The sequence below is a fragment of the Armigeres subalbatus genome, chromosome 2, assembly GCF_024139115.2.
Source record: "Armigeres subalbatus isolate Guangzhou_Male chromosome 2, GZ_Asu_2, whole genome shotgun sequence".
NCBI classification, from domain to species: Eukaryota; Metazoa; Arthropoda; class Insecta; order Diptera; family Culicidae; genus Armigeres; species Armigeres subalbatus.
In genome coordinates this window covers 96109016-96133926 of record NC_085140.1, presented here as the reverse complement: position 1 = coordinate 96133926, position 24911 = coordinate 96109016, and the positions used below count along the sequence as shown (strand labels likewise).

Here is a 24911-nt window from a genome sequence, read left to right as displayed (position 1 = left end):
AGTTTAACGCATATTAATTACCATGTGATTTTTCTTTGATTTATTCAGGCCGCAGGAAAGCTGGCTGCCATTATGGCTCGCAGAAAACTGGATAAGGCATTTTATGAGACAGATCGAAACAGCTGTTTTTCTCGTGTTTATCTACTTTGACAATTACTGGGAGCCCGTTTGTTTGGTAATTTCAGGCATAACATTCCGATGGGTCCCATCATCATTTCTACCGATTCTACTTTTCGGCTACCAGCGCTTTAAAACAAAGTTTTTCATATGATTCTTAAAACGTGTCGTTAGATTATTCATACCATTGCATTCTAAGCATGAAAAGCTGAAGAAAACACGAATGAAAAGTAAAACTTTTCAAACATTATTTTGTGTTCGGACCTAACGGAATGTTCACGCAGAATCATATGAAAACAAAACATCAAAAGTAAACAAACGGGCCACCGCGAAACGTCTCATAAAATACCTTATAGTAAATCAAATTAGGGGTGTTCAATACGCGAAATCAATGGATTTTTTTTTTAGATTTTTTGAAATTGATTTAAAATAGCTCCCGTGCACCAAAACTCGTGATATTTTGGATTTAAGCTCGGATTTGATAATAGATTCAAGATATGTAACGTTTCCATCAATGCAGTAATTTTCGCCGTGTGGATACCAAACGGAGGCAGCACCGACGAAAGGTACCACAGTTTTGATGTGCCGAACGTGATTAGCATTATGACCTTCTGATGCAGAGTCAGTGTACGGAGCGATTGCACCTACAACTGACGTTTGACGTGACGTTTGACAGTTGACAGTTTATCAAATAGCAGCGCTCTTACCGCGCTTACCAAATTTGGTCACCTGTATAAGTCGCGCTACTGTTATAACAGTAAAGTGTCAAGTACTAAAACTGCGATGCCAAACGGCAAATACTAGCGCCCGGTAATCTTGCTCTTCAACAAAACCAAAGTCAGAATTGTGAAAAAATGTCACTGAAGGTTTCACGTCGAAACGCATTGAATATTTTTTTGAAAAATCATATTGTGCCTTGCAACAAAATGACAACTTTCTTGATCGCTTTCCAAGGCTCTCATAAATGTGAAAAATTTATCCGTAGTACAAATAGGGTCACCACAGATAACTAAAACCTATTCTTTGAATAATAGAAAAAATAGCAAAGGATGTTAGAGATAACATTGTTCTAATATCAATGACAAAATAGACAATACAACCACAAATTCCACAATACAGTATTCAAATTATAGAATAATTGCACTTCAATCTCCCAATCATACCAAAGTGTGAATATTGTCTATGACAGACAAGTAACTACACTCTGTATGATGATTCTGCTTTTATTAAATATGATAATAGTTGGTAACATAGAATACCGCGCAATTTTGTCTTTCATGGGTACTGGGTAGTTAGTAAGACTAGTAACCAATATTTAAACAACAATGTGCATGTCATCCAGTTCGATTCAAGCAGTGGTACGAAAACGAATTCTATTTGGAAAAAAAATGGGAGAGGCTAGATCACACGAGGAAAACCGTTTTTTCCGAGAACAGTAGACGGAAAAAGCATATATGCACCACTTCGGAACATCTCAACAATTTAACTGACTTGCTGAACTACTACTGAACTATACTTCATAAACTACTACTGAACTACTACTTCATAAATTAATGCATTCACTACATAAATTACCTGGCACAAAGAATACTAGTATCCGACTTAGGGCCGATTTCTTCACCTCCGCTTAGTGCTTAAACCCGGTTTAAACGTATGGGTAAGCACCGCTTAAGAGTTAAGCAGAGGTGAAGAAAACGGCCCTTAGAACTAGAAGAGGGAAACCATCACATTTCCATAAAGCCAGGTAAGAAAATGAGAGATTTTAAAAGACTGAATCTATTTAAGAAATATTTCACTGTCATGAGATGAGTTTAGTACAATTCCATTTAATTCCACCAAATTGTATTACTTTTACATATACGTATTTCGACCTCAACTGTAAGGTCGTCTTCAGTGTCTCGTACTTGACTCGACTCAGTCGAGACACTGAAGACGACCTTACAAGTCAACAGAAATTATCAAAGCACACCACGTGGCGGACGAATTTTCAAAAATATCAAAGTAGCTTTTTTCTGGAGGTATATTTTTCTTAGGCGACTATCTGTCGCTCATTTTTTGTTCCGATCAAAAATAAGCGGTACAATAACACCTACCATTAATAAAAATATGTAGGGGAACATGGGCCCTCCTTAGCCGTGCGGTAAGACGCGCGGCTACAAAGCAAGACCATGCTGAGGGTGGCTGGGTTCGATTCCCGGTGCCAGTCTAGACAATTTTCGAATTGGAAATTGTCTCGACTTCCCTGGACATAAAAGTATCATCGTGCTGGCCTCATGATATACGAATGCAAAAATGGTAACTTGGCTTAGAAACCTCGCAGTTAATAACTGTGGAAGTGCTTAATGAACACTAAGCTGCGAGGCGGCTCTGTCCCAGTGTGGGGATGTAATGCCAATAAGAAGAAGAAGAAGAAGGGGAACAGACGGCTTTGGCAGGTTTTGTTCTATTATCGGCAGGGGGGTTTTTGGCGACCGAATTTTATGAAATTTGGCCACAATATTCTTTGATATGCAAAGAATGTTTGGGCCAAATTTGAGCATAATCGGTCATAAAAAAACCCCCTGAAGATAATAGAACAAAACCTGCCAAAGCCGTCATTACCCCTAGTATACTATCATGTTTTCAATTATGGTTTCATAAATTCCTAAAACATTTTCTCATTCCTGGGCAGTGTTGTCCTACACTCAAAGCAAAAAATTCTGCTCTTTGATTTTACTCCATCTAAACGATGTTATAGTCTTAACTAAGTAAGTTCAACTTATTGAGGGAAATTTTGAATTTTCTAAATGTCAAAAAATATTTTTAAAAAAATGCACGCCAGAGAAGCAGGAGCGCGCGCAATGAAAATGCATTGAAGTGTTTTCATTGGAGTGTATTTCCAGCGCGCGTGCTCCTGTGGCTCTGGCGTGCATTTTTTTAACAGTTTTACATGACATTTAGAAAATTCAAATATCCCTCTATTAGTTGAACTTACTTAGTTAAGACTATAGATCCGTTTAGATGGAGTAAAATCAAAGAACAGAATTTTTTTCACACATTGTAGGACAATACTGTTCCTGGGAACGAGATTGTTCAATAGTTCATTGTAATCGTGAAGGTCTTTATATACATAAACTCTATAAATTATTACGCAAGATCTTTCATTTAAATTGAACATTCCATTAATTAGAAACGAACAAAAAATGATTTTCTGAATAAGAAAACAAAATCATCAAATACACAAATTGGAAATTTACGAAATAAGGTTACGTAACTGGACGAGCTCTTAACGATTAAGGCATGATTTACACGGATAAGTTTAAATGAAGAACAAAACGATGGTCACCTTCAAGCTGTAAGCATGTTTAATTGTGTTTTGTGTTGCAAATTTTGTGCATGCTGAACAACATCCGAATTAATTCATCGCATGATTCGAAAGTAATGATCACGTTTACAACTGCCATAAAATCATCTGACATTCATCCACATTCGTAGTACATTACGTAGATATTATATTTTGCATGTTATTCCCGACATATCGCACCTAAGGACAAGCTTGACGAAATGACTATCACGTTGGCAACATCTCACAATTGCAAGGATACATATGCCTATCATAAATAAAAAAAAAATCAATTTTGAAGTCGATAAATTTCAAAGATCGATAATTATGTGATAAAAAATTGCGAGATGACAACCGTCAAAATTTGCATGTGAAGAAATCAATCTTGTCCTTGAGTAGAAATCGTCGTGAGCATTTTGAGAGATAGAATTTGGATAAATCGTGTTTACGTTATTCTTCATCCTACATCCCTCATTCCATTCGTTATTCATCGATTTTACTAATCAACTTCCAGCATTCCGTATAATAATTTTATTCAACCATTTCAGAACTAGCAGTAAATTTGCAAAATGCATGTATTGGAGTTTAATGCTTATTTGTGCTTTCTTTAACCCAAGTGCCCTATTAACGAATTCCGCCATCCGCCGTAGAGTACGCTAAACCTGTTAACCCGATTTGTTTGGAGCTAACCCATTTTTGACGGCTATTTTTCAGTACACCTTAATAATATGATTTTGCTTATTTCTTCTCGAATGAAATATCATTTCCCCGATTATCAATATCCAATTGTGGAATCAAAAACTAAAAAACAGGAAAGCGCAAGGGTAAGAAGAAGAAGACCTTCATGAAGCTTTTCATCCTGGGAGCCGCACTCAAGGGCAAAATTGAACTGCTGCTGAAGATCCTATCGTTCCACCTGCAGCTCAAGTTCTTCGCCATCGCCGCCATCGGTCTGCTGATCAACATCGCTCGTTTCTGGATTGACCTCAAGAAGCAACCGCACCCGCAAAAAGTACTGCCACTGTCAAACGGGGCTTGAACCGCGAAGAGTTCGTATCGAGAAAACGTTGGCCAAAATACAACACTTTTCTTTCTCGCCCGTTTTCTCGATATGGCTTCTTCGCATCGGGCACCTCGGTCCCGCCCCCCGCGGTGGTCATCCCCTTTGCTCAAGGACTCGCATCTGAATTACAGGTAATCTACTACGAACACGCCCAGCATCAGCACCATTACGATGACCACAACGATGGAGACTACGGTGGCTACTGGAAACGATCTCTGCACGCGGGGCACGAAGACGACAGCACGGGGTTCTTCGACCGCAGCGATCGCGTTGATGAAGACTACAGCAGGGGCGTCTATCCGCAACCGCATCCGCACTACGTCCCACAGCAAACGCCCAACAGCCCGAGCCACTACCCGTATGACCCACACAGTATTGCGTACCAGCAGCAGCGGCCATATGTCTAATCTGCAAAAGCCATTTCCGTTCTAGAATCATTTTACTTTTCAGTTCTTGTACTTTTGCAAATGTTTTCTTTTCTGTTCTATCATCATCAATCATCAATCGTTTGTACAAATCGTAGCAGAGCCATTCGTGCCCAAGCTGTTTCCCAAACTATGTAGGAGCGAAATTCGAACATTGTTGCTATTAGTTTGATGAAAATCGCATGCTTAATGAAAGTAGGAGAGTTGTTAGTTTGCTAGGTTATTTATTTATTTATTGATTTGAATTAATAATTTATTGCCTTAATTTTTTTGTGGACAATTGACCGGACATAAACCGAATTGTACCCTCGTAAGCATGACTGTCATTGGAAGCTTGAACGAAACTATTTGAAAGTGTGAATGAAGGAGAAAAAATCTCATGTGGACAATAAAGTTGACTCAAAAAATATATACTAATGGCGTAATTTATCCGAAATACCATAACTTAGATATGCAAGGCAGTTATCAAATGAAAATGGATTTGAAAAAAAAATTACATGAACTCAGAAAACAACTCTCAGATTTACTGTGATTCTGTGGGACTGGCTAATATGCATACGAGAGAGACGACCACGTTTCCACACCTTATGCTCCAACGATCCCCTGGGAGGTTGTGACCGAAAAGTATATCTTGATTCATAATTGAGTCCCTATTTTGCTCCATAAGCTTTTGACGTAGGACTTACGTCTTTCTTTACTATACTGGGTGTCATTCAGATTTTTGGAAATCGAGAGCGTTACGCTGGAAGGGAAGATTTTGAACGTTAATAGCGCCTTTATCTTTCGATGGATTTTTAAGATTTATATATCAATCGACTCGGACACTCTCCACCGTTTTGCCTATTCCATTGAAACTTATGATTATTAACAATAAACTATTGAACATTTCAATTCTTGTCAAAGCCAGTAAAAATTTCATATATAATCAATCCCGTGCATTCCTAACACGGACATCAGAATGCGGTATGTCGCGGGCCTTCGGGGGTACCGAAAGATTTTCTTTGTGTATAAAAGAAGCAGTGCCTGCCGTGCACGAGTCATTACAATTTGTGACAGCAGCGCGTACTGACGTGCTTTTTGCTCGCTCATTTTTCGTTTCGTTCGTTTGTTCGTTCGTTTACCTACACAGTGACAGCATGCAGTCACCAGCGGTAGAACTGCCGGTGGGTCTGCGAATATGCATGAAAGAAGTGGGCGCATTTTTTGTCATTCTGTGCTTGATGATGGTCGGATGCAGTGGTGTCGGTTGCGATAGATGCAATCGCCCATCGCATCGCTCGGAGTTCACGGCTAGAGGCCGATGATGGCTAAGGCAGCGAGGGCAGCGGTGGTGGATGAAGAAGAATAAAATTAGAGAGATTTGGTCTGCTCATCCATGAAAAGTGATTGGTTTCATAATCCACATGATCCCGGGATGGGTACGAGTCATGTCATATACGTGACTATATGTTAAGTTGTGCTTGGTACTAAACGACACGTGTAATCAAACATGGTGATATACTATAACAGTCCGCAAAAAATAATTTTCAGAAGAATATTTAAATAAACTTTATCTTATTCTTTGTTTTTCATTTTCTGAGAAATTGTATTATTAAACTTGACGTAGCCTCGGAGTTTGGAATCAAAACATTAAATAATTTTTCGTACCTAATTGCAGTACCTCCTCTATTATAGTAGGGTTACTGCTCCTTGACTTGTTTCTCATTGTTGTGATTTTTTTCAGCAGTAAGCACGCATGTTAGCAAAAAGAAGCAACGAAATTGGTGCTGTATTTCTTTGTTTGGAAAACGGGACAGTTCCCTTAAAATAGCACATTTTGCCCAAGTCTGAAAATTTTGTAAATAGAATTTTTAAACTTCAAATACTATCATCAATAAGATATCTATAAATGCCCTACATTTGCTTGAGTAAAGCAATTCTAATTATGTATTTAATTATTAGTTTTATTTCCAGAAGTTTTAAATAAACAAGTTGCTAATAATTCTACAAAGCATGGAAGTTGTCGTTACCAATATCAATACCTATAATCAAACTCCATAGATCCAAAGGTAAATGTAAATACGTTACGTTTATACAAGTCCTACGTCTACTCACGGTTATGTTGAAAACATTACCCATTGCTTTTTTCTTCAGATTTAGAGAAATGGAAAGCAACTATTTTTGCGAAGAAGCGGTCACAATACGTTATCGTATCTCTGGTTGCTGAGTAGCTACAGCACTGCCATGCCAGTAAGCTAATTGCATTGCGAATGAGAATGATCGCTTGCTGGGTCGTTGCTTCGTCGTCACTACTACGATGTCCTACCGGATTCTAATCCAGCGCTTACTTACAGATTTCATCTTCAGTCTTTCGTAATGTTTGGCTGACCCACCTCCATTTACACTCTCGAATTTCTATATATCGCATTATGATGGGATGCTGGTATCGTTGATGGAGCTCAGCAGTGAAGCCACCAGGCCCAAGATATAAAATGTGTACATCCGTTGATGAATACTTGCAGCTTTTGCATGATCTCTGCTGGTACAACCAAAACACAGAGAAACAGACGTCTCACTTAGAACTAAATGCAATCAAAATCATCGTCACGGAAACTTGTCGCCCAATGCTAAAATCACTGTGTGACCAAGCGGCAACCAGATGGCGGTAGTGCACAAACGTCAAACATAAGAAAAATCTATGAAATCGCCATCGGTGGCCGATTGACCATCTACAACCAATTAAATCAGCCGTGCTTCGGAGTTGTGGCGGATTATGCGTCGCACCCTTGGCAACTCATGTCGAGATGTTAATGGTTGGTCGTGTATCGATACGTGAAGAAAATGCTGCTTACGAAGTTATCGAACCAATGTACTAACTGATCAGCCGGTGAGTAGCTGACCTGTCCCTTCTTTCACTAGCATCAGTATATCGCAGAGTTACAGCTCAATCCCCTTAGTCGGCCAGACAATCCAGCCGCACTCGCTTGTCCCGCCTGCAGCAGCATTCCGCTTCCTTCTCTAGAGTCAAATACTATTGACGGCACTCGTATTCTGCTACGATGGTTCTTACTTGCTTCATCGCGCCCTTTGCGTTTCTACGCTCCTTTATCTTCCGCCAGGTTGCATCAGTGTTCCACTCTTATCGCTGAGTGCGCAGTTCACTTAGGTTGTTCTCGTTTGTTTCGATAAAAACATTTTTGATGACCGCCATTGTTCTTCTACAACATGCTTCAATGCTGTTTCCTTCCGAAACATCTGATACCCGAATTCTAAGTTCTTCAACGAACGACCTCTTCACAGCTGGATCCTCTAGTCGGAGTGTGTTGAATCACTGTCCGAGCTGCAGAATTTGAGCAATGTGTAGTTGGATCTGGCCGATTAGAAAATGATGGCCAGACGCGATATCAGCGCTATACAATTACTCCGAACATCAAGAAGTCTCAGTCTCCATTTTCAGTAGATGCAGATATGATTGATTTGATTTATTGCATCACAAGAGACCTACATGACTTTGTGTGCTTGTCGATGGGGGAGAACGATCCTTCAATCACCATGTTGTTATTGGCACAGAATTCTGCAAACAGCTTACCGTTTCTGCCTATTTTCCTAAGACTATGACACCCCATGACACGCTCGTTATCCGTGTTGTCGGGACCTGGGAGGGAGCTCTCGACACTACACGCATAGAAAGCTCGTTTGGTTGATCTTACAAAACTGTTTGTTGATTTCAACCCAGCAGGTTTAGTTAATCAACAAATATGGTTTGTTATATCAAACATCATATTTTGTTGGATCATCCATGTTGTTAGTAAATTCAACAAAATGTTTTGTTGAAAGTCACCATGTTTTTTTAAACGTGTTTGTAAAATTTAGAGTGTGACATTGTACAGAAGTATTATTTTCACTAGCCACCCTATAACCAGAGACCGGCGGAGTGAAAAACTGTCGAAATGGCAACGTATGAAAATGCATGAAATCGTGAAAATAATATTGGCATCACTGGCATCACATGTAGTATTTCTAATTTTCACTAGTGAGGAAAAATATATATTAGACACTTATTGAATATAAATGTATCATGTATCATCTTGAGCATTTGCGGTAAGTAATATTTACGTATAATAATTAGAGTAGAGTGGGGCAAGAGTGCGCGTGGGGTAAGAGTACGTTTTCGATTTTTTGAAGTAATAAAAAAAGATAAACTAGCAGCACTGCATCAGTTTGACAGGTATTCTGGCCAACTATTATCATGTGTAATTGTAAACGATTTGAATAAACAACAAGGGAGATATGGAGTTAGATAACTTTTTGGTCATTTTGCTAAAAATAATTGGATTTCCGCAACTAGTACTTCATTACCATATATACGTTCAATCAGGTGAACATTATACCATTTCGATAACCTATTGTATAGAGTACTTTATGGTACAGAACACCAATCCGGTTGGTTTTTCAAGAAGTCAAAACCATTACTTGAATAATTTTTGGGACTGTGGGGTAAAAGTACGCAGGAACCGGTGGGGCAAGAGTACGCATATGAATCTTCAAGTTATGATGTCAAACCCGTATCTCCGGCCAAAATAAGACTTCTTCCAAAGCGTAAAGATCCACAATTAAGAAAAAAGGGACAGAATTCAAAATTATCACAAGTTTTTAGGATAAGTTGAAGTAATTCGGTGTTAGAAAGGCCTTAGCGAACAAAGCACTGAAGCGAAATAATGAAATTGGTTTAAAACTTGTTGTACACCTAATCATAGTACGAAAACACAATTTCATCTAAATGATACTTTCATTTAATCAAAAGAAACATTCATAAATTACGCAACGTTTAGCTGGGAGGGGTTGCGAAATGTGTGGAGATCCATATATTTTTTAGATGATTCATACAAACAGTGTAAGATAGGGGGGAGGGGTGATGAAATAGCCAAATTTTACGTTACGCGATTGGTGGACCTTCTTTACAGAAAATGCCTTTGTATACGCCACGCGAAACCTGATATATATTTTTACCTCTGTAGTTTTTTTGTATATATAAAAAAACAATGGTTTTTTGTATGAAAGTGCACATTTTTAGGAGCCCCTCCCACTTAAGGAGTTACGTAATTTTTAAACATTCCCTAATATATGCTCATTAAACATCAATTAAATGTTATTAACTCTTATGTGTGTTAATATATACTTAAAGCACATGATTGGATAAATGCGTACTCTTACCCCACCCGATGCGCACTTTTACCCCACCGGTGGGGTAAGAGTGCGTTTTTCACTTGTCTTGCAATAAGGGTTCTACTAAAACGAATCTCAATAATTTCAATATTTTTTCCACTGGGTAACATAAAGGAAGAGTATATGAATCATCGACACTGATTTGATATGCAGAAGCTTGCTTCATAAGGGCCACATGATCGATTGAAAACTAAGTGCGTACTCTTGCCCCACTCTACTCTAATAATAAAAACTGTTTCCATACGTTTCCAGGAAGGAGGAACCATTGTCTGCGACATGGATCGGTAATAAAAAGCGATACCTAGACATTTTTCAGAAGAATTCATTCATTCATTTATTTAGTTAACATCTAAACAGATAACACTGAATCAACAATTTGACGCCACAATGCACGGTTCGAGGCCGCATCTCTCCATCCTCGGATACGCCCCACGCTCGCCAAGTCGTTTTGCACCTGTTCTGCCCATCTCGCTCGCTGCGCTCCACGCCGTCTCGTACCTGCCGGATCGGAAGCGAACACCATCTTTGCAGGGTTGCTGTCCGGCATTCTTGCAACATGTCCTGCCCATCGTACCCTTCCGGCTTTAGCTACCTTCTGGATACTGGATTCGCCGTAGAGTTGGGCGAGCTCATGGTTCATTCTTCGCCGCCACACACCGTCTTCTTGCACACCGCCAAAGATGGTCCTAAGCACCCGTCTCTCGAATACTCCGAGTGCTTGCAAGTCCTCCTCGAGCATTGTCCATGTTTCATGTCCGTAGAGGACAACCGGTCTTATAAGCGTCTTGTACATGACACATTTGGTGCGGTGGCGAATCTTTTTCGACCGAAGTTTCTTCTGGAGCCCGTAGTAGGCCCGACTTCCACAGATGATGCGCCTTCGTATTTCACGACTAACGTTGTTGTCAGCCGTTAGCAAAGACGAATTCCTCGACCACCTCGAAGGTATCCCCGTCTATCGTAACACTGCTTCCCAGGCGGGCCCTGTCGCGCTAGGTTCCGCCCACAAGCATTTACTTTGTCTTTGACGCATTCACCACCAGTCCAACTTTTGTTGCCTCACGTTTCAGGCGGGTGTACAGTTTTGCCACCTTTGCAAATGTTCGGCCGACAATGTTCATGTCATCCGCGAAACAAATAAATTGACTGTATCTGTTGAAAATCGTACCCCGGCTGTTACACCCGGCTCTCCGCATGACTCCTTCTAGCGCAATGTTGAACAACAGGCACGAAAGTCCATCACCTTGTCTTAGTCCCCGGCGCGATTCGAACGAACTGGAGTGTTCGCCCGAAATCTTCACACAGTTATGCACATCATCCACCGTTGCTTTGATCAGTCTGGTAAGCTTCCCAGGGAAGCTGTTCTCGTCCATAATTTTCCATAGCTCTACGCGGTCTATACTGTCGTATGCCGCCTTGAAATCAACGAACAGATGGTGCGTTGGGACCTAGTATTCACGGCATTTTTGAAGGATTTGCCGTACAGTAAAGATCTGGTCCGTTGTCGAGCGGCCGTCAACGAAGCCGGCTTGATAACTTCCCACGAACTCATTCACTAATGGTGACAGACGTCGGAAGATGATCTGGGATATCACTTTGGAAGCGGGATTAAGGATGGTGATCGCTCGAAAGTTCTCACACTCCAGCTTGTCGCCTTCCTTGTAGATGGGGCATATAACCGCTTCCTTCCACTCCTCCGGTAGCTGTTCAGTGTCCCAGATTCTGACTATCAGTTTGTGCAGGCAAGTGGCTAGCTTTTCCGGGCCCATCTTGATGAGCTCAGATCCGATACCATCCCCAACAAACAACGACAAGCTACTAATAAGCATCTAGGTTGAATTATTGTTTATTTGTGATCTTCGTAGCTGAATAAAATGAATGCTAAATAATTCGCTAGACAGATTTCATTTCAGCATCTAATCTAACTAATATTTGACATGGCCTATTTATTTGTTTACTACCTTTATTTGAAGTCGAACTAACGTTTTCGTTTTATCACATTTCAGCATATTGGGGAAGTTTAACAATATGCTGAACTAATGATTTTTAAAGTTCTCTGTTCGACTACCGTGGACCCCCGATAATTTGAACGGTACCTCATTCAAATTAACGGGGTTCATTTTTAATTTGAACTTCTGGTTACTCTATTTGCATCAGAACAACTGGTTTCTGTATGCTCTCTTTGTTGGTTTGTTTTGATTCTGCGTTCCGTTTCACGATGTTTTATTTATCTTTTCTCGATTCCACGTGCTAAATGACGTTTGAACCATTTTTAATTTGAACGATGTTCAAACCAACGGGGCTCAAATTAAAAAGTGTTCAGATTAAAAGCGGTCATATTACCGGGGGTCCACGGTATATGATGTGATGCTCTGAAAGGGTGGTCGAATTGAGTTTGAATAGTAAGTTAATAAGCAAGCATTAGACATCCTTCTTAACCGTTGTCCTTCTTAACCATTGGATTTCACATTTATCTGATCTATCGCACAGTGGAAAAAAAACATTATGCTTTTCAGTTTGAAAGAAAATCTGGATTCTAGATTTGGAAAATTTGATTTATAGGAAAATAATGAATTATTTTCAAGACATGCTTTTTATATTCGTGATTTATTAAGCTGTCGGAACAAACAAAACTGCTGGAGCAATGAAAAAATCATGCATTCATGCGCAACTAAATTTACTAAAAGCCGGACATAACGCCGTTGAATAACGTCGGAAAATTATTGAATCTTTGATGTGTGGAATCCCAATATTATCGCATGGATGTTGATGAAATTGGAATAATCTTGGCATTTGCCAATCATATCGCAACCGATTATCAAGAGATTCTGAGGAAGGCCGAATATACATTGATTTTATTTTCATAAATTCATAAATAGCATTGGGGACGGATTTTATTTTATCGTTTATCGACATTATTTTTACGTATTTTCCTAGTGTGCGATGGTTATGACTGGCTGAACAATGGTTGAAATAAAAATCTTGTACAGTTATTAACAAACTGTAGTTTGACAGATCGACTTATTGAATAAGAGTCCAATTATGATTCATATTCAGCAATAAGATTATTCATGTTATGCATTGAGTGAGCCATATCTAACAAATCAAGGATGGCGCGGATGACAACGTTACCGGCGGATGATCAAATGACAGCAGTTCGAGACCCGATTTAGGAAAATTTTAAAATGATTATATGAAAATAGCAATTGCTTCAAAATACGTTCATTGGAGATCTTACTGATGTTACTATCGCAGTCCAAAGGTTCGTACCTCGAACCGTGCTTTTGACGCTCCGGACGCCTATCCGCCGGAAGCTCATCGGTCGCCGGACCATAATCTCGCCGGATCATCGCACCACTCGACTCGCACAACCGTTGTGTATAAAAACGATTTCAAGACTGAGTTCTCTCGGTCGCTGCTAACTGAGCGATAGAACGAACTTTCATTATTTCTCTCTCTCTCTCTCTCTCTGGTTTTCTCTTACCAACTACGAATGGGGATTCGGTGTAATTAGCCATAATATTTAGGAATAATATTACGGTATGAGGATTGGGCGTTATTGACCACCTATTTGAGAATATTATTTCGGTATAGTACTTATAAATTCACATTTGTTATAAATTTAATTTAAAATATTGAAATTTTATTTCAGTTAAATATACTGGTTATTATCTCTACAGTGACCATCTATGCGTTATTATTTTCGAAGAATTCACATGTAGCTGAATTGAGGCTTAGTAAAATGCTTATTAAAGGTTTAACGAATCAGTAAATAAAGTTGTTTTTCAAAATGAGAAGTTGAAGTTGTATAACTTCGCCAAAATTGTGTGAACAAAGCTTGAACAGAAGTTGTGATAAGAAATAGTACAGACATAATTCAACACAGTGCTGAATTAAATCATCACACTAATGTTAGTTCAACTAGTGAATGTTTGTTGGGTAGCTTAGCTTTAGCTTAGCTTTAGCTTAGCTTTAGCTTAGCTTTAGCTTAGCTTTAGCTTAGCTTTAGCTTAGCTTTAGCTTAGCTTTAGCTTAGCTTTAGCTTAGCTTTAGCTTTAGCTTTAGCTTAGCTTTAGCTTAGCTTTAGCTTAGCTTTAGCTTAGCTTTAGCTTAGCTTTAGCTTAGCTTTAGCTTAGCTTTAGCTTAGCTTTAGCTTAGCTTTAGCTTAGCTTTAGCTTAGCTTTAGCTTAGCTTTAGCTTAGCTTTAGCTTTAGCTTAGCTTTAGCTTAGCTTTAGCTTAGCTTTAACAAGCTTTAGCTTAGCTTTAACAGCTTTAGCTTAGCTTTAGCAGCTTTAGCTTAGCTTTAGCTTAGCTTTAGCTTAGCTTTAGCTTAGCTTTAGCTTTAGCTTAGCAAGCTAGCTTTAGCTTAGCTTTAGCTTAGCTTAGCTATAGCTTAGCTTTAGCTTAGCTTTAGCTTAACTTTAGCAGCTTTAGCTTAGCTTTAGCTTAGCTTTAGCTTAGCTTTAGCTAGCTTTAGCTTTAGCTTAGCTTTAGCTTAGCTTTAGCTTAGCTTTAGCTTAGCTTTAGATTAGCTTTAGCTTAGCTTTAGCTTAGCTTTAGCTTAGCTTTAGCTTAGCTTTAGCTTAGCTTTAGCTTAGCTTTAGCTTAGCTTTAGCTTAGCTTTAGCTTAGCTTTAGCTTAGCTTTAGCTTACCCGAATAAAAAATATGATACAAAAACTATTTAACGTAATGTAACATTTCTATTGTAAACAATAAATTCACAATAGATTTTAATGTTGACACAACAATAGAATCACAATTCAATGTATTGTAATCAACCATTCAATGAACTGTAATTGAAGTTTTCGTAATAGAATATACGGGTGGTTAAGCATCGTAACAATTCAAAATTTAGCATTTTTCCATACATTTGAATTCGCAAAACAATAGATTATGATGTTTTTGTATTGTGTGAAAAGTTTCAGGATGAAGGAATTTTTTTCCCAGTGTACAATTCGAAGTCGGTAAAGTAGAACAAAAAGTAGGTTTCGCCAAAAATAACAATTTGACATGTTTATGTTCTGTTTTTTTGCTTTTGTTTTTAGTTTTCGCGATTCGAACCGCTGATAGTTCGAACAGTTCTTTTCTATGCCTTTCTCTGGCGCCTTAGCTCGCTGGGCCAGTTAGTATCATTAGAAGGATTTTAGTTCTGAGCAATGATATTTTCGAGGTACGTAGCATAGAGTTTAAATTGGGCAAGTAAGTTGAACAACTCGGTTGAATTTAAATGAGTTGCAGAAACAATTCGTGTTCAACTTTATTACCATCCAAGTCAACGAGTTACTCAATTAACTGGTTTAATAACTTAGTATGAATGATGAGACCATCGAATAATATGTATTTCTATTAGTCTCAGGTGTGTTTGATAATGCTTGGTGAATCCTTGTAGAACATTTGTTCCGCCACTTTTTAATCCGGCGGTCAAAAAAGGAAACGTCTGGTGGTTCGGCGATTCTTAAAAGTTAATTGTAAAGGTAAGTTCTTGCCATCTACATTATAAATAATATTGTAAGCAATAATAGATATTCAGATTACGCCATTTAGCATAGTAAACATCGTGTTAAAGTTGAGAAAGAAATTGAATGCATGGGGATTAGTTTCAAGTTATACTGTATCATGTTATTTATTATCATAAATAGCGGAATCTAAATAGGCTATGAAGCGCTGAGCGCAATGTAACAGAACGACAACGGTAATGGCAGAATTTGAAAATTAGCCCATATTTTTTCTGTCACATCTCACATCCTGCAGTTATCTTCACCGTTCCGTTGTATACCGTTCGATGCTTAAGGACAGCAGCAAAGTTTTTCCTTTAAATAGTACATCGGAAATACCTCTACAGAATAATAGTGATTGTGAAAACAATTACATTTTACTTTCAACAATTACATTTTGAAGAAAGCTCAACCGTTGCGCCTACGCGAGAATTTATGATGCAGCTAGTTAAAGATGAGAGTTAAATTTATTTGAATTTGATTTTTGAATTCCATTGAATTCTTACCTCGAATTGAAAGAGTATGACCAGCAGTTCGACTTGTTCTAATGACCAAATTTCTAAGCAACGGATGATATGGGTTCTTTCACAAATTACGTAACGCTGAAGGGGGAGGGAGGGGGTCAAGCCGAGCGTTACGGTCCATACAAAAAATTAAACCTTCCATACAAAAAGTGTCACGTGGGGGAGGGTGGGAGTCCAAAATCACCAAATTTAGCGTTACGTAATTTTAGAAAATACCCTATTGTTTCGAAGCAGGGAATTATATACTGATGTATAATTCAAATATTATGAGAGCCAAAAAGAAATTAAAATAAAATCAAAATACTTTATTTAAAATACCTATATATAAATGGGGACAAAAATTATCTAAAAGAAATATTTTCAAAGTGTGAACGAACGTGATAATGTTTTGGCACAATGATATTGATTGACCCCAATATTTGTCGATCCTGTGCTGTGAGTATGACCATTTTCGGAAATACAATAATACCACACATCCAGTTTTCTTTAGTAACACCAAATAAAAATAAAAACTTCAAATGCTAAATAAACCCGATACAATACATTAGAAAAACATCAATACTTGTTGTAACCGTAAACAGTACTGTATTCACATTGTTAAACATCAATCATAATTTAGGCAATAAATTTTCAAACAATAAGTATACCATTGAAATTACTGTTCACGATGGAATATAATGTAAATATATTGTTTGTTCGATAAGCTATATGGTACTTTTTTATACGGGTAGCTTTAGCTTTGTTTTTGAAATCTGCGTACTTTTTATTGTGATACATAGTTGGTTGTGCACAAACCATGATACATATTTAAAGTATTTGGTTGTTTTGGAATGTTTGCCTTGATAAAATTGTAATCAAATGATCAATCAAACTAAAAGATATTTTAGTTACTAGATAATAGGGGAGCTAAATGTCAAAGAAGGAAAATCCATACGAATTGACAGGTATGTACCACACATGTTTCGGACAGCAGAACGAAGGGAACCGAAGCGACAATCTTTATCTAGTAACTAAAATATCTTTTATCAAACTCGATTCTTCTTCCCTTACAATGGCACTACATTGCAATTGGAGTTTGGCCTGATTTTTAACTTAGCGTCCTATTTAGCATTTCCATAGTTATTTACTGGAAGCTTTTCTATGCTTGTCATTGCATGAGTATGTATCGTGAGTGGAAATTACGTATAATGGATGGAACCAAGAATATATCCCACATTATTTCACACTCATTATGGGAAGTAAAGACACATTAAATGACACATTAAATTTTATGCCTTTGAATTTCATCCCAGAAAAATCTCTTATTCAATTTCTCCCACAAAAATTTGGAAGAAATTTAAATTCTCGTTTTCTTTTTCATCTGTCAAAAAATTTCTTCCACACTTTCGTCGGAATTCCAAAATAAGAAAATTTTGAAAATCTCTTCGAGAATTTCTTTTCTTACAAGAGATTTTTTGACCGGAATTCGGCTGCTGGAAACAGACAAGCATGGCGGTTTGTCGGCGGTATAATCACCTTAAACTGGGACTCAGACCTTAACCTAATCTGGTACTTCACACCAATCTAAAGTCAGTTCTGTCATGAAAAAAAAAATCTCGGGCTGACTTCGAACACTAATTCAAAACACAAACAGTGTTTGTTGTCTTTTGGTGCAGCTGTTTGTTTCTACCGTGACAGTAAAGTCGACGAGACTATAAACAAAACTTGACTGGCAATATAGCGCTCAAGCTGTGCCATCCAGCAGCTCACTGAACAAAAGTGAGCACCAGAAAGAAGAAGAAGAAGAAGAAGAAGCAGTTTGTTTCTATCGTTTCTGTTTCGTGATAAATACGAAAGATTTTGTTGTTTTTATATGCTCCTGCCGAGTCAGCTTCTCGCTTTCGTTTCGTGTGGATGGTGACGGTGCAACGTGACGAAAAATAGTTTTACTTTTTGGACGCGTAGAATTTCTTATTTAATAGTGAGCAGCTTCAACTATTTGTTTTCGGTGAGTCCGCCGACGCCCTGGGGAAGGAGAAGTCGACTAAGCCGCCACCGCGGCCAGGCGATGGACACGGGTCCTCGCAGATCGTGGTTCGGATGAACTACGGTTCGAAAAAGATCCGCAAACAACAGAAGGAAGTCCCGGTGAAACCTCCACTTGTTGACAAAGAGACGGGTCGCCGTCGCAGGAATTCGATCGGCGGTATGCCGTCATCTGTTGAACAGCTCAATGTCCAGCTACCGCTGACCCAGCAGCAGGGTAAAACCGGTGCGGTAATGATGTCGAATCAGTTTGCGCTGCTTTCCGACGACGAAGAGGAAGATGTCATCAATGGCGGTGCTAATGATGCTACTGCTGCAGCACAGTGGTCCAAAAAGTGTGGTGATGCTGTCAATAATAGTGTGAATTGTTCCGTTCCTTCTTTCACCAAAATAAGGTGTCCGCCGATTTTCGTGTACGGTTCTAGTGTTTCCGCACTCAACCAAATGATTTCCATGACGTCGGTGACGAAAAATGATTACGGTTTGCGGGTGGGAAAAGCCACATTCAGATTAGTGTGAAAACAAAACCTCACTTTTCTGACATCGTGAGCACACTGAAGGCATCAAGACTCCAGTTCTATACGCACGGAACCAGTGATGAAATTCCGATGAAAATAGTTCTTTCCGGGCTGCCGGTGTTTCCGGTGGAAGAAGTGATACAAGAGATGGCGACAGTGAATGTTCATCCGATTAGTGTTCGCCAGCTGTCTACGTCTAAGCACGGTGATTACGCGCTATACCTGCTGCAGTTCTCAAATGGAGCAGCCAAACTGCAAGATCTCCAAAAAATCAATGCCCTGTTCAACGTCATTGTCAGGTGGAGGTATTATTCGAAGAAAAATCCGACATTGTCCAGTGCTTCCGCTGCCAGCAGTTCGGCCACGGAATGAGGAACTGCAACCTGGAAGCAAAGTGCGTTAAATGCGGTGAACGTCATCAGACATCGGAATGTTCTCTACCTGCGAGGGCCGTCGCTACTGCCAACGAGGACCGTTCGCAAATCCGTTGCGCCAACTGCAGCCAAAACCATACAGCGAACTACAAGGGCTGTCCGACTCGGCTCAAGCACTTACAGGATTTGACTACTAGGAAGAGGGCCAGACCGTCCCCAGGAATAACTCTGCAAAGATTTCAACAGTACCTTTACCTACCTCCAGGGCACCGAGTGGCGACCTGAGCCATTTGCTAGGCAGCATAACAAGCTCGAATCCTACATACTCCCAAGTTGTCCAGGAAAACCCTCATTCCGGTTCGTCGAACCTGTTTACCGTGCAGGAATTCATGTGCCTTGCTAGTGAGCTCTTCGCCAGACTCTCGAATTGCCAATCGAAGGCAATGCAATTTCTCGCTCTTAGCGAACTTATCATCAAGTACATCTACAATGGCCAATCTTAGTTCATTTAAGGTGGTGAATTGGAACTGCCGTTCCATTCGTAACAAGGCTGTGGAATTTTTCCACTTCCTCGAGACCCACGAAATCGACATCGCTGTAATAACTGAAACCTGGCTGCAGCTCAACAATTCAGTGTACCATGAAAACTACGCCATTGTGAGAGCGGATCGAAACTCGCCGAACGCCATCCGAGGGGGAGGAGTGGCGATTCTGGTGAGAAACGGAATTTCTTTCTCTAAACTGGAAACTTCTACGCGAGCAATCGAAACGATCGGGATCACGGTCAAGGCAGATCCAACACCAGTGAACATGGTCGCTGTGTACTATCCCGGGTCGACTAATAGGGCAGCACTCTCCCAGTTAAGACGCGATATACGCCAGCTTAGCAAAATCGATGGACCCTACTTTCTGGTAGGAGATATGAACGCGCGACACATGATGTGGAACTGCACCAGAGCCAACAAAGCAGGACGAATTCTGCATCAAGAGTACGAGTCCGCGGACTTCTACATTCACGCTCCTGACACTCCCACTCGCTAAACGTCCGGGCGAGGGAGGCCTTCAACTTTGGACCTGGTTATTTCAAACAACTTAGTACAGATGTCAAAGCCGAAATCGCACGTCGAACTATCATCAGACCATCTGCCTGTAACCTTCACCATCGATGCCGACGTTCCAATAGCCCCGGCTGGTAAGCTCATCAGCTGCTTCGACAAGGCGAACTGGAGCACCTTCGCTCGGAAAATTGATCAGGAAATTGACGTCACCGCATCCTGGATCAACGATCTGGATCGTCCACAGAAAATCGACGCCGCCATAGGCAAAATCACTGAGGTCATCAAGGTAGCTGAGGAGGCTGCTGTTCCTACGCGTAGAATTCTCCCAAAGAAGAAAGACATTCCCGACGAGCTGAAGCTGCTAATTCGGCTAAGGAATGTGCGTCGTAGGCAGTTTATTCGGAGTCGGGACCCGCTGATTGGTGCGGTGGTCAACCACCTAAACAATGCCATCAGTTCGTTAAGCGCAAATCATCGATTCAAGAACTTTGGGTCGATGCTGAAGAACCTAGATAACGGCAGTAACAAATTTTGGAAGTTGACTCGCAACCTCCGGAACACGGTGAAACACAGCCCCCCGCTAAACGTCAACGGTAATCTCGTAGCGAGCTCATCACAGAAAGCCGAAGCTTTCGCAGCAGCGTTGCTGCTGCCCACAATAATGAAGAGCCGGGCGATCCTGGAACCTCGGCCGCCGTGGAAAATGCAGTTGACCAAATTCGTACTGCAAATCCTCTCGTTCCTAATGCTGCTCTGGTAAAACCGAAGGAGGTGAAGTCAGTCATCCGCACGTTGAAAATAGGAAATCTCCCGGGCAGGACGGCATCCGGAACACCTGCCTCAAACACCTGCCAAGAAAAGGATTGATCGTTTTGACCAAGATCTTCAACGCGTGCCTAGTCTTGGGTTACTTTCCGACCGGCTGGAAGCACGCCAATGTAATAGCTATTCCAAAGGCTAATAAGGATATCACTGACCCTGGTAACTACCGACCGATAAGTCTCCTGAGCAGCCTAAGCAAAGTCCTCGAAAGGGTAATCCTTGCCCGGTTAAACCGACACCTGGAGACAGAGGAAGTCATTCCACCACAACAGTTTGGCTTCAAAACGGGACACTCAACGGTGCACCAACTCGCTCGCATAAAGCAGAAAGTGAAGCGCGGATTCCTAACGGGTAAATCGACTGGTATGATTCTCCTCGACGTTGAGAAGGCGTACGATTCCGTATGGCAAGATGCTGTGGTGTACAAACTCTTCCGATCGAATCTGCAGCTCTACCTGGTTAAGATTATCCAATCATTCCTGTCAAATCGGACCTTCACGGTGGCTGTAAATGGCGAGAACTCTAATGAGCACAACATACCCTTTGGAGTACCACAAGGATCAGTGCTGAGTCCTATTCTCTACAACGTTCTCACATCCGACATAGTAATGGTTGACGGTGTGTCCTACGCATTCTTTGCGGATGATACTGCTTTCCTGGCGTCGGATAGAGATCCACAAATTGTTGTCACCCACCTCCAAGCGGCAATGGACAACCTTGAGGAATTCCAACGGAAATGGCGCATCAAGCTTAATGCTGGGAAAACCCAGTCCATATTTTTCACCAGGAGACGCGTAGCTCGATACTTCCCCCGCAGATCGATAATGATCAATGGCCAACCAAGAAGTCAAGTATCTGGGAGTGGTGTTTGACAAAAAGCTCAAGTTCGACAAACATGTTAACTAATCGCTGAAAAGATAGATCGTGCTTCTAAAGCGTTTTACTCTCTGCTAAATCGTCGGTCAAAGCTACACATCAAAACAAGTTACTGGTCGTCAATAGTATCATCCGGCCTATAATGACCTATGCATCGGTGGTCTGGGGTAACTGCGCAAAATCTCACCGCAAGCGACTTCAAGTGAAACAGAACAAACTGCTCAAAATGGTCCTCAACTTGAACCCCTGGTATCCGACCGACGATTTGCACAAGTTGGCCGGTGTCAACACTATCGACACAAGTATCGAACGGGCTACGAGATCCTTCATAACTTCATGTGAGACGTCAGCAAATCCGCTCATCGAAGCACTCATCTCTTAACCCCTGTGATATTAGCCTTAAGAAAATCTGAGTTCTAGGGTTTTTTTTTTTGCACCTTTTCCCTATAAAAAGCTAATTTTAGCTAGTGAAATCCTGTTCAATGCTCCTTATGTCTCTTGTAATGAAATAGAATTGCTCTCAGCTGAAAGGTAATCCAAATCTCTGAACTGTAAAAGTAAAAATTGTAATACTACCGTTGAATTAAGGAAATAATAAAACCATTAATTAATAAAAAAAAAAAAAAAAAATTATATGCTCCTGCCGAAAATTATTACGTGAAAATGGGCACGTTTAATTTGTCAACCTTCCCGGATGTGTGTCGCCTTTGTCTACAGTCTAAACATCCGGATGAGCTTGTTTCGGTGGACACCGTTCGCCCGTTGTTTGATCGAAAATTGGTTGATCTGTTGGAGGAGCTGACATTCAAAATTCCATCGGTGAGAAGCTCTGAAATACTGCTAGAAGTATACTTGCTAAATAAAAAGATCCTTTGTTTCAGAAAGTGGTTCCCTACTTCCCATCGGAGGTCTGCTCCATGTGCCTGGAAGTGGTTGATTTTTTCTTCAAGTACAAGCAAAAGATGAACTTCATCCATCAGTTTCTGGTGGCATTCGTGGAAGTGAAGTTGGGCAATGACCACTCTTTGAGGAAGTTGTTCGAGGACCACAACGTTTACTTTTCGATTCTATTTAAAGATTTGGATCTTTGCAATAAGGAGGATCTTCTAGTAGACGATATGCTGAGCGAATATTCTCAGTATAAGATAGCCTCGATGCCAGTTGTTAAGCAAGAAGTTGATTTCGAGCGTGTACCAGAAGAGCAACCGAAGGAAGAGTCTTCGGAATCGGACAGCTATGAATTTCAAATCGAAGTTCTGGATGAGAAAGATAATGATGCGTTTTTGGTGGAGAGACTTCTGGAGAAATTGGGGCAAGTGAAACAAAACGATGGTGGTGAGAAAACGTTAGAGATCAAAGCGGAACCAGTTCAATTGATAGGCTCGGAAGAGCCCGGTGAAATCGAAGAAGTCGTCTATTCAGATTCAGAAGCTTTAGAAGACGTTTTGGAAATCCCCCATGAAAATTCTCAAGATGAAAAATCCAACGAAAATATTGATTTTTCAAAAGATGAGGAAGAGATGGATATAGAGGTTCAAGTTGAAAAGATTGACAGCACGCCAAGCGAAATATTTAAATGCACCAAATGCAAATATAAAACAATATTTAAAAACGCTTTGGCAATCCATGAAAAGCGTCATAAACAATACGATCATCTGAAAGGAATACATTGCCGGCACCCGTCTTGTTTGAAAGTATTTGCCACCAAGGAAGAATTTGAGAAACATCTCAAAGAAGGACTCCACAAGCTGCACATTTGCGACATCTGTGGAGCAACCCTCAAACATAAATACTCGCTTGAGGTGCATCTATCGCGGCACGCAGGCACGACCCGATTCAATTGCAGCTACTGCTCGTCATCATTCTACACCAAAACTGAGCTCCAAAATCACGTTCGATCGATTCACACGACTGGCGAGCGCTGGGAGTGCCCAAAATGTGGATCGGTGTTCAAAAACCGGAAGCTGCTAAATCAGCACCTGGAGTCGCACGTGGAGGAACGTAACTTCAAGTGCGACGCGTGTGAGTTTGCTTTCAAAACCCTGCAGCACCTGAGGCGGCACGTCAGTACCGTGCATAAATCGGTACGCTTCAATTGTGAACACTGCTCGGTGAGCTACGGCCGGAAGGACAAACTACGGATGCATATGGAACGGGCACATAATGTAAGATGCTTGCTATTTTGCTTGTCTCTTATTTGTCGAATAAAATTCATAAAATGTCTCTATTATAGATCCAATCCTATTTCATCTGCGACATTTGCGTGCGAACGTTCAGCGACTCCGCGTCGTTGGACGAGCACAAAAATCACCACGCAAATCCAAAGCCCCTGGAGTGTCCGGTCTGTTTGCTGGCATTCGAAAACAACAAAAGCTACGACGCTCATGCTTGTATCACGTACCGTGACGATTACGTGTGCTGCGGGAAGGATTTTAAATTCCACATCAACTACAATCGGCACATGCTGTCGGAGCACGGTACCAAGATGAACGCCAGGGTGAAACCAGCGAGTGGGATGCTTGTGGGGAACTTGAGGGCTCATCGGCGACGAAACATGCCACCATCATGTCGGATGTGCGGGAAGGAATGTACGTCGTTGATGGAGCGGAGGAAACATGAGGCGAAATGTGGGGTCCGCAAGCGGGTCCCATCAACGAAGGTGAGTAACGATAAACCAGAGGCGGGGCAAGAGCCCGGTGATGAAATGGGCGAAGAGGAGCATTTGATTGAGGATGAAACTGTGGAGTTCATTATTGATGAGGATGCTGAGACAACGGGAATTGTGGGATGTTGATGCCGTTGTTTGTTATTATAAAGAATTATGCAAAAAATAATCGAATTACATATTAGGATGACATTCCTTGATTGTTAAAAAAATGAAAGGCGGTTTCCCTTCAACTAAATTTGAAAACAATTAGAAGTTTTCGTAGGTAGTTACATGTCAAAAAAAAAGAGTTTGTCAACTAAAAATTACCGTCCCTGGAGATCAGAGTGGGTCATTTTTCTAACATAAAAATCTTTCTAGGAAATTTGATGTTCCTTAGATAAAGATAAAATTATCATTGAACAGTTCTTCACATTTCTG

General features: G+C 40.5%; 3 protein-coding genes across 9 annotated transcripts in view; all 3 read left to right on the top strand.

Moving 5' to 3' along the window:
* The window catches only part of LOC134210176 (uncharacterized), an 83782-nt gene extending 78446 nt beyond the window's left edge, over positions 1-5336 (top strand). For all 7 annotated transcript variants that reach the window (XM_062686204.1, XM_062686199.1, XM_062686203.1 and 4 more), the window contains exons 5-6: positions 4252-4451; positions 4634-5336. In XM_062686204.1, the coding sequence (XP_062542188.1) occupies positions 4252-4451; positions 4634-4909 (476 nt within the window). In that variant the 3' untranslated portion in view covers positions 4910-5336. The remainder of the gene's footprint in view (positions 1-4251; positions 4452-4633) is intronic.
* Positions 5337-17949: 12613 nt separating this feature from the next.
* On the top strand, positions 17950-24683 carry LOC134210168 (zinc finger and SCAN domain-containing protein 2-like). The gene is made up of 4 exons (XM_062686191.1): positions 17950-18018; positions 22474-22645; positions 22708-23991; positions 24060-24683. Exons 2-4 carry the CDS (start codon positions 22490-22492, stop codon positions 24618-24620), a joined length of 2001 nt encoding a protein of 666 aa, XP_062542175.1. The 5' UTR covers positions 17950-18018; positions 22474-22489; the 3' UTR covers positions 24621-24683.
* LOC134210170 (uncharacterized) lies at positions 18025-19013 on the top strand. The gene has a single exon (XM_062686193.1). It carries the CDS (start codon positions 18233-18235, stop codon positions 18695-18697), a length of 465 nt encoding a protein of 154 aa, XP_062542177.1. The 5' UTR covers positions 18025-18232; the 3' UTR covers positions 18698-19013.
* Positions 24684-24911: the final 228 nt, after the last annotated feature.

Bases quoted from the DNA above. Each gene is read 5' to 3' on its own strand.
- LOC134210170 (XM_062686193.1), top strand. From the start codon at position 18,233: ATGAACTACGGTTCGAAAAAGATCCGCAAACAACAGAAGGAAGTCCCG.
- LOC134210168 (XM_062686191.1), top strand. From the start codon at position 22,490: ATGGGCACGTTTAATTTGTCAACCTTCCCGGATGTGTGTCGCCTTTGT. The intron at 22,646-22,707 runs GTGAGAAGCTCT...CCTTTGTTTCAG, and splicing joins TGACATTCAAAATTCCATCG to AAAGTGGTTCCCTACTTCCC. The intron at 23,992-24,059 runs GTAAGATGCTTG...TCTCTATTATAG, and splicing joins ATATGGAACGGGCACATAAT to ATCCAATCCTATTTCATCTG.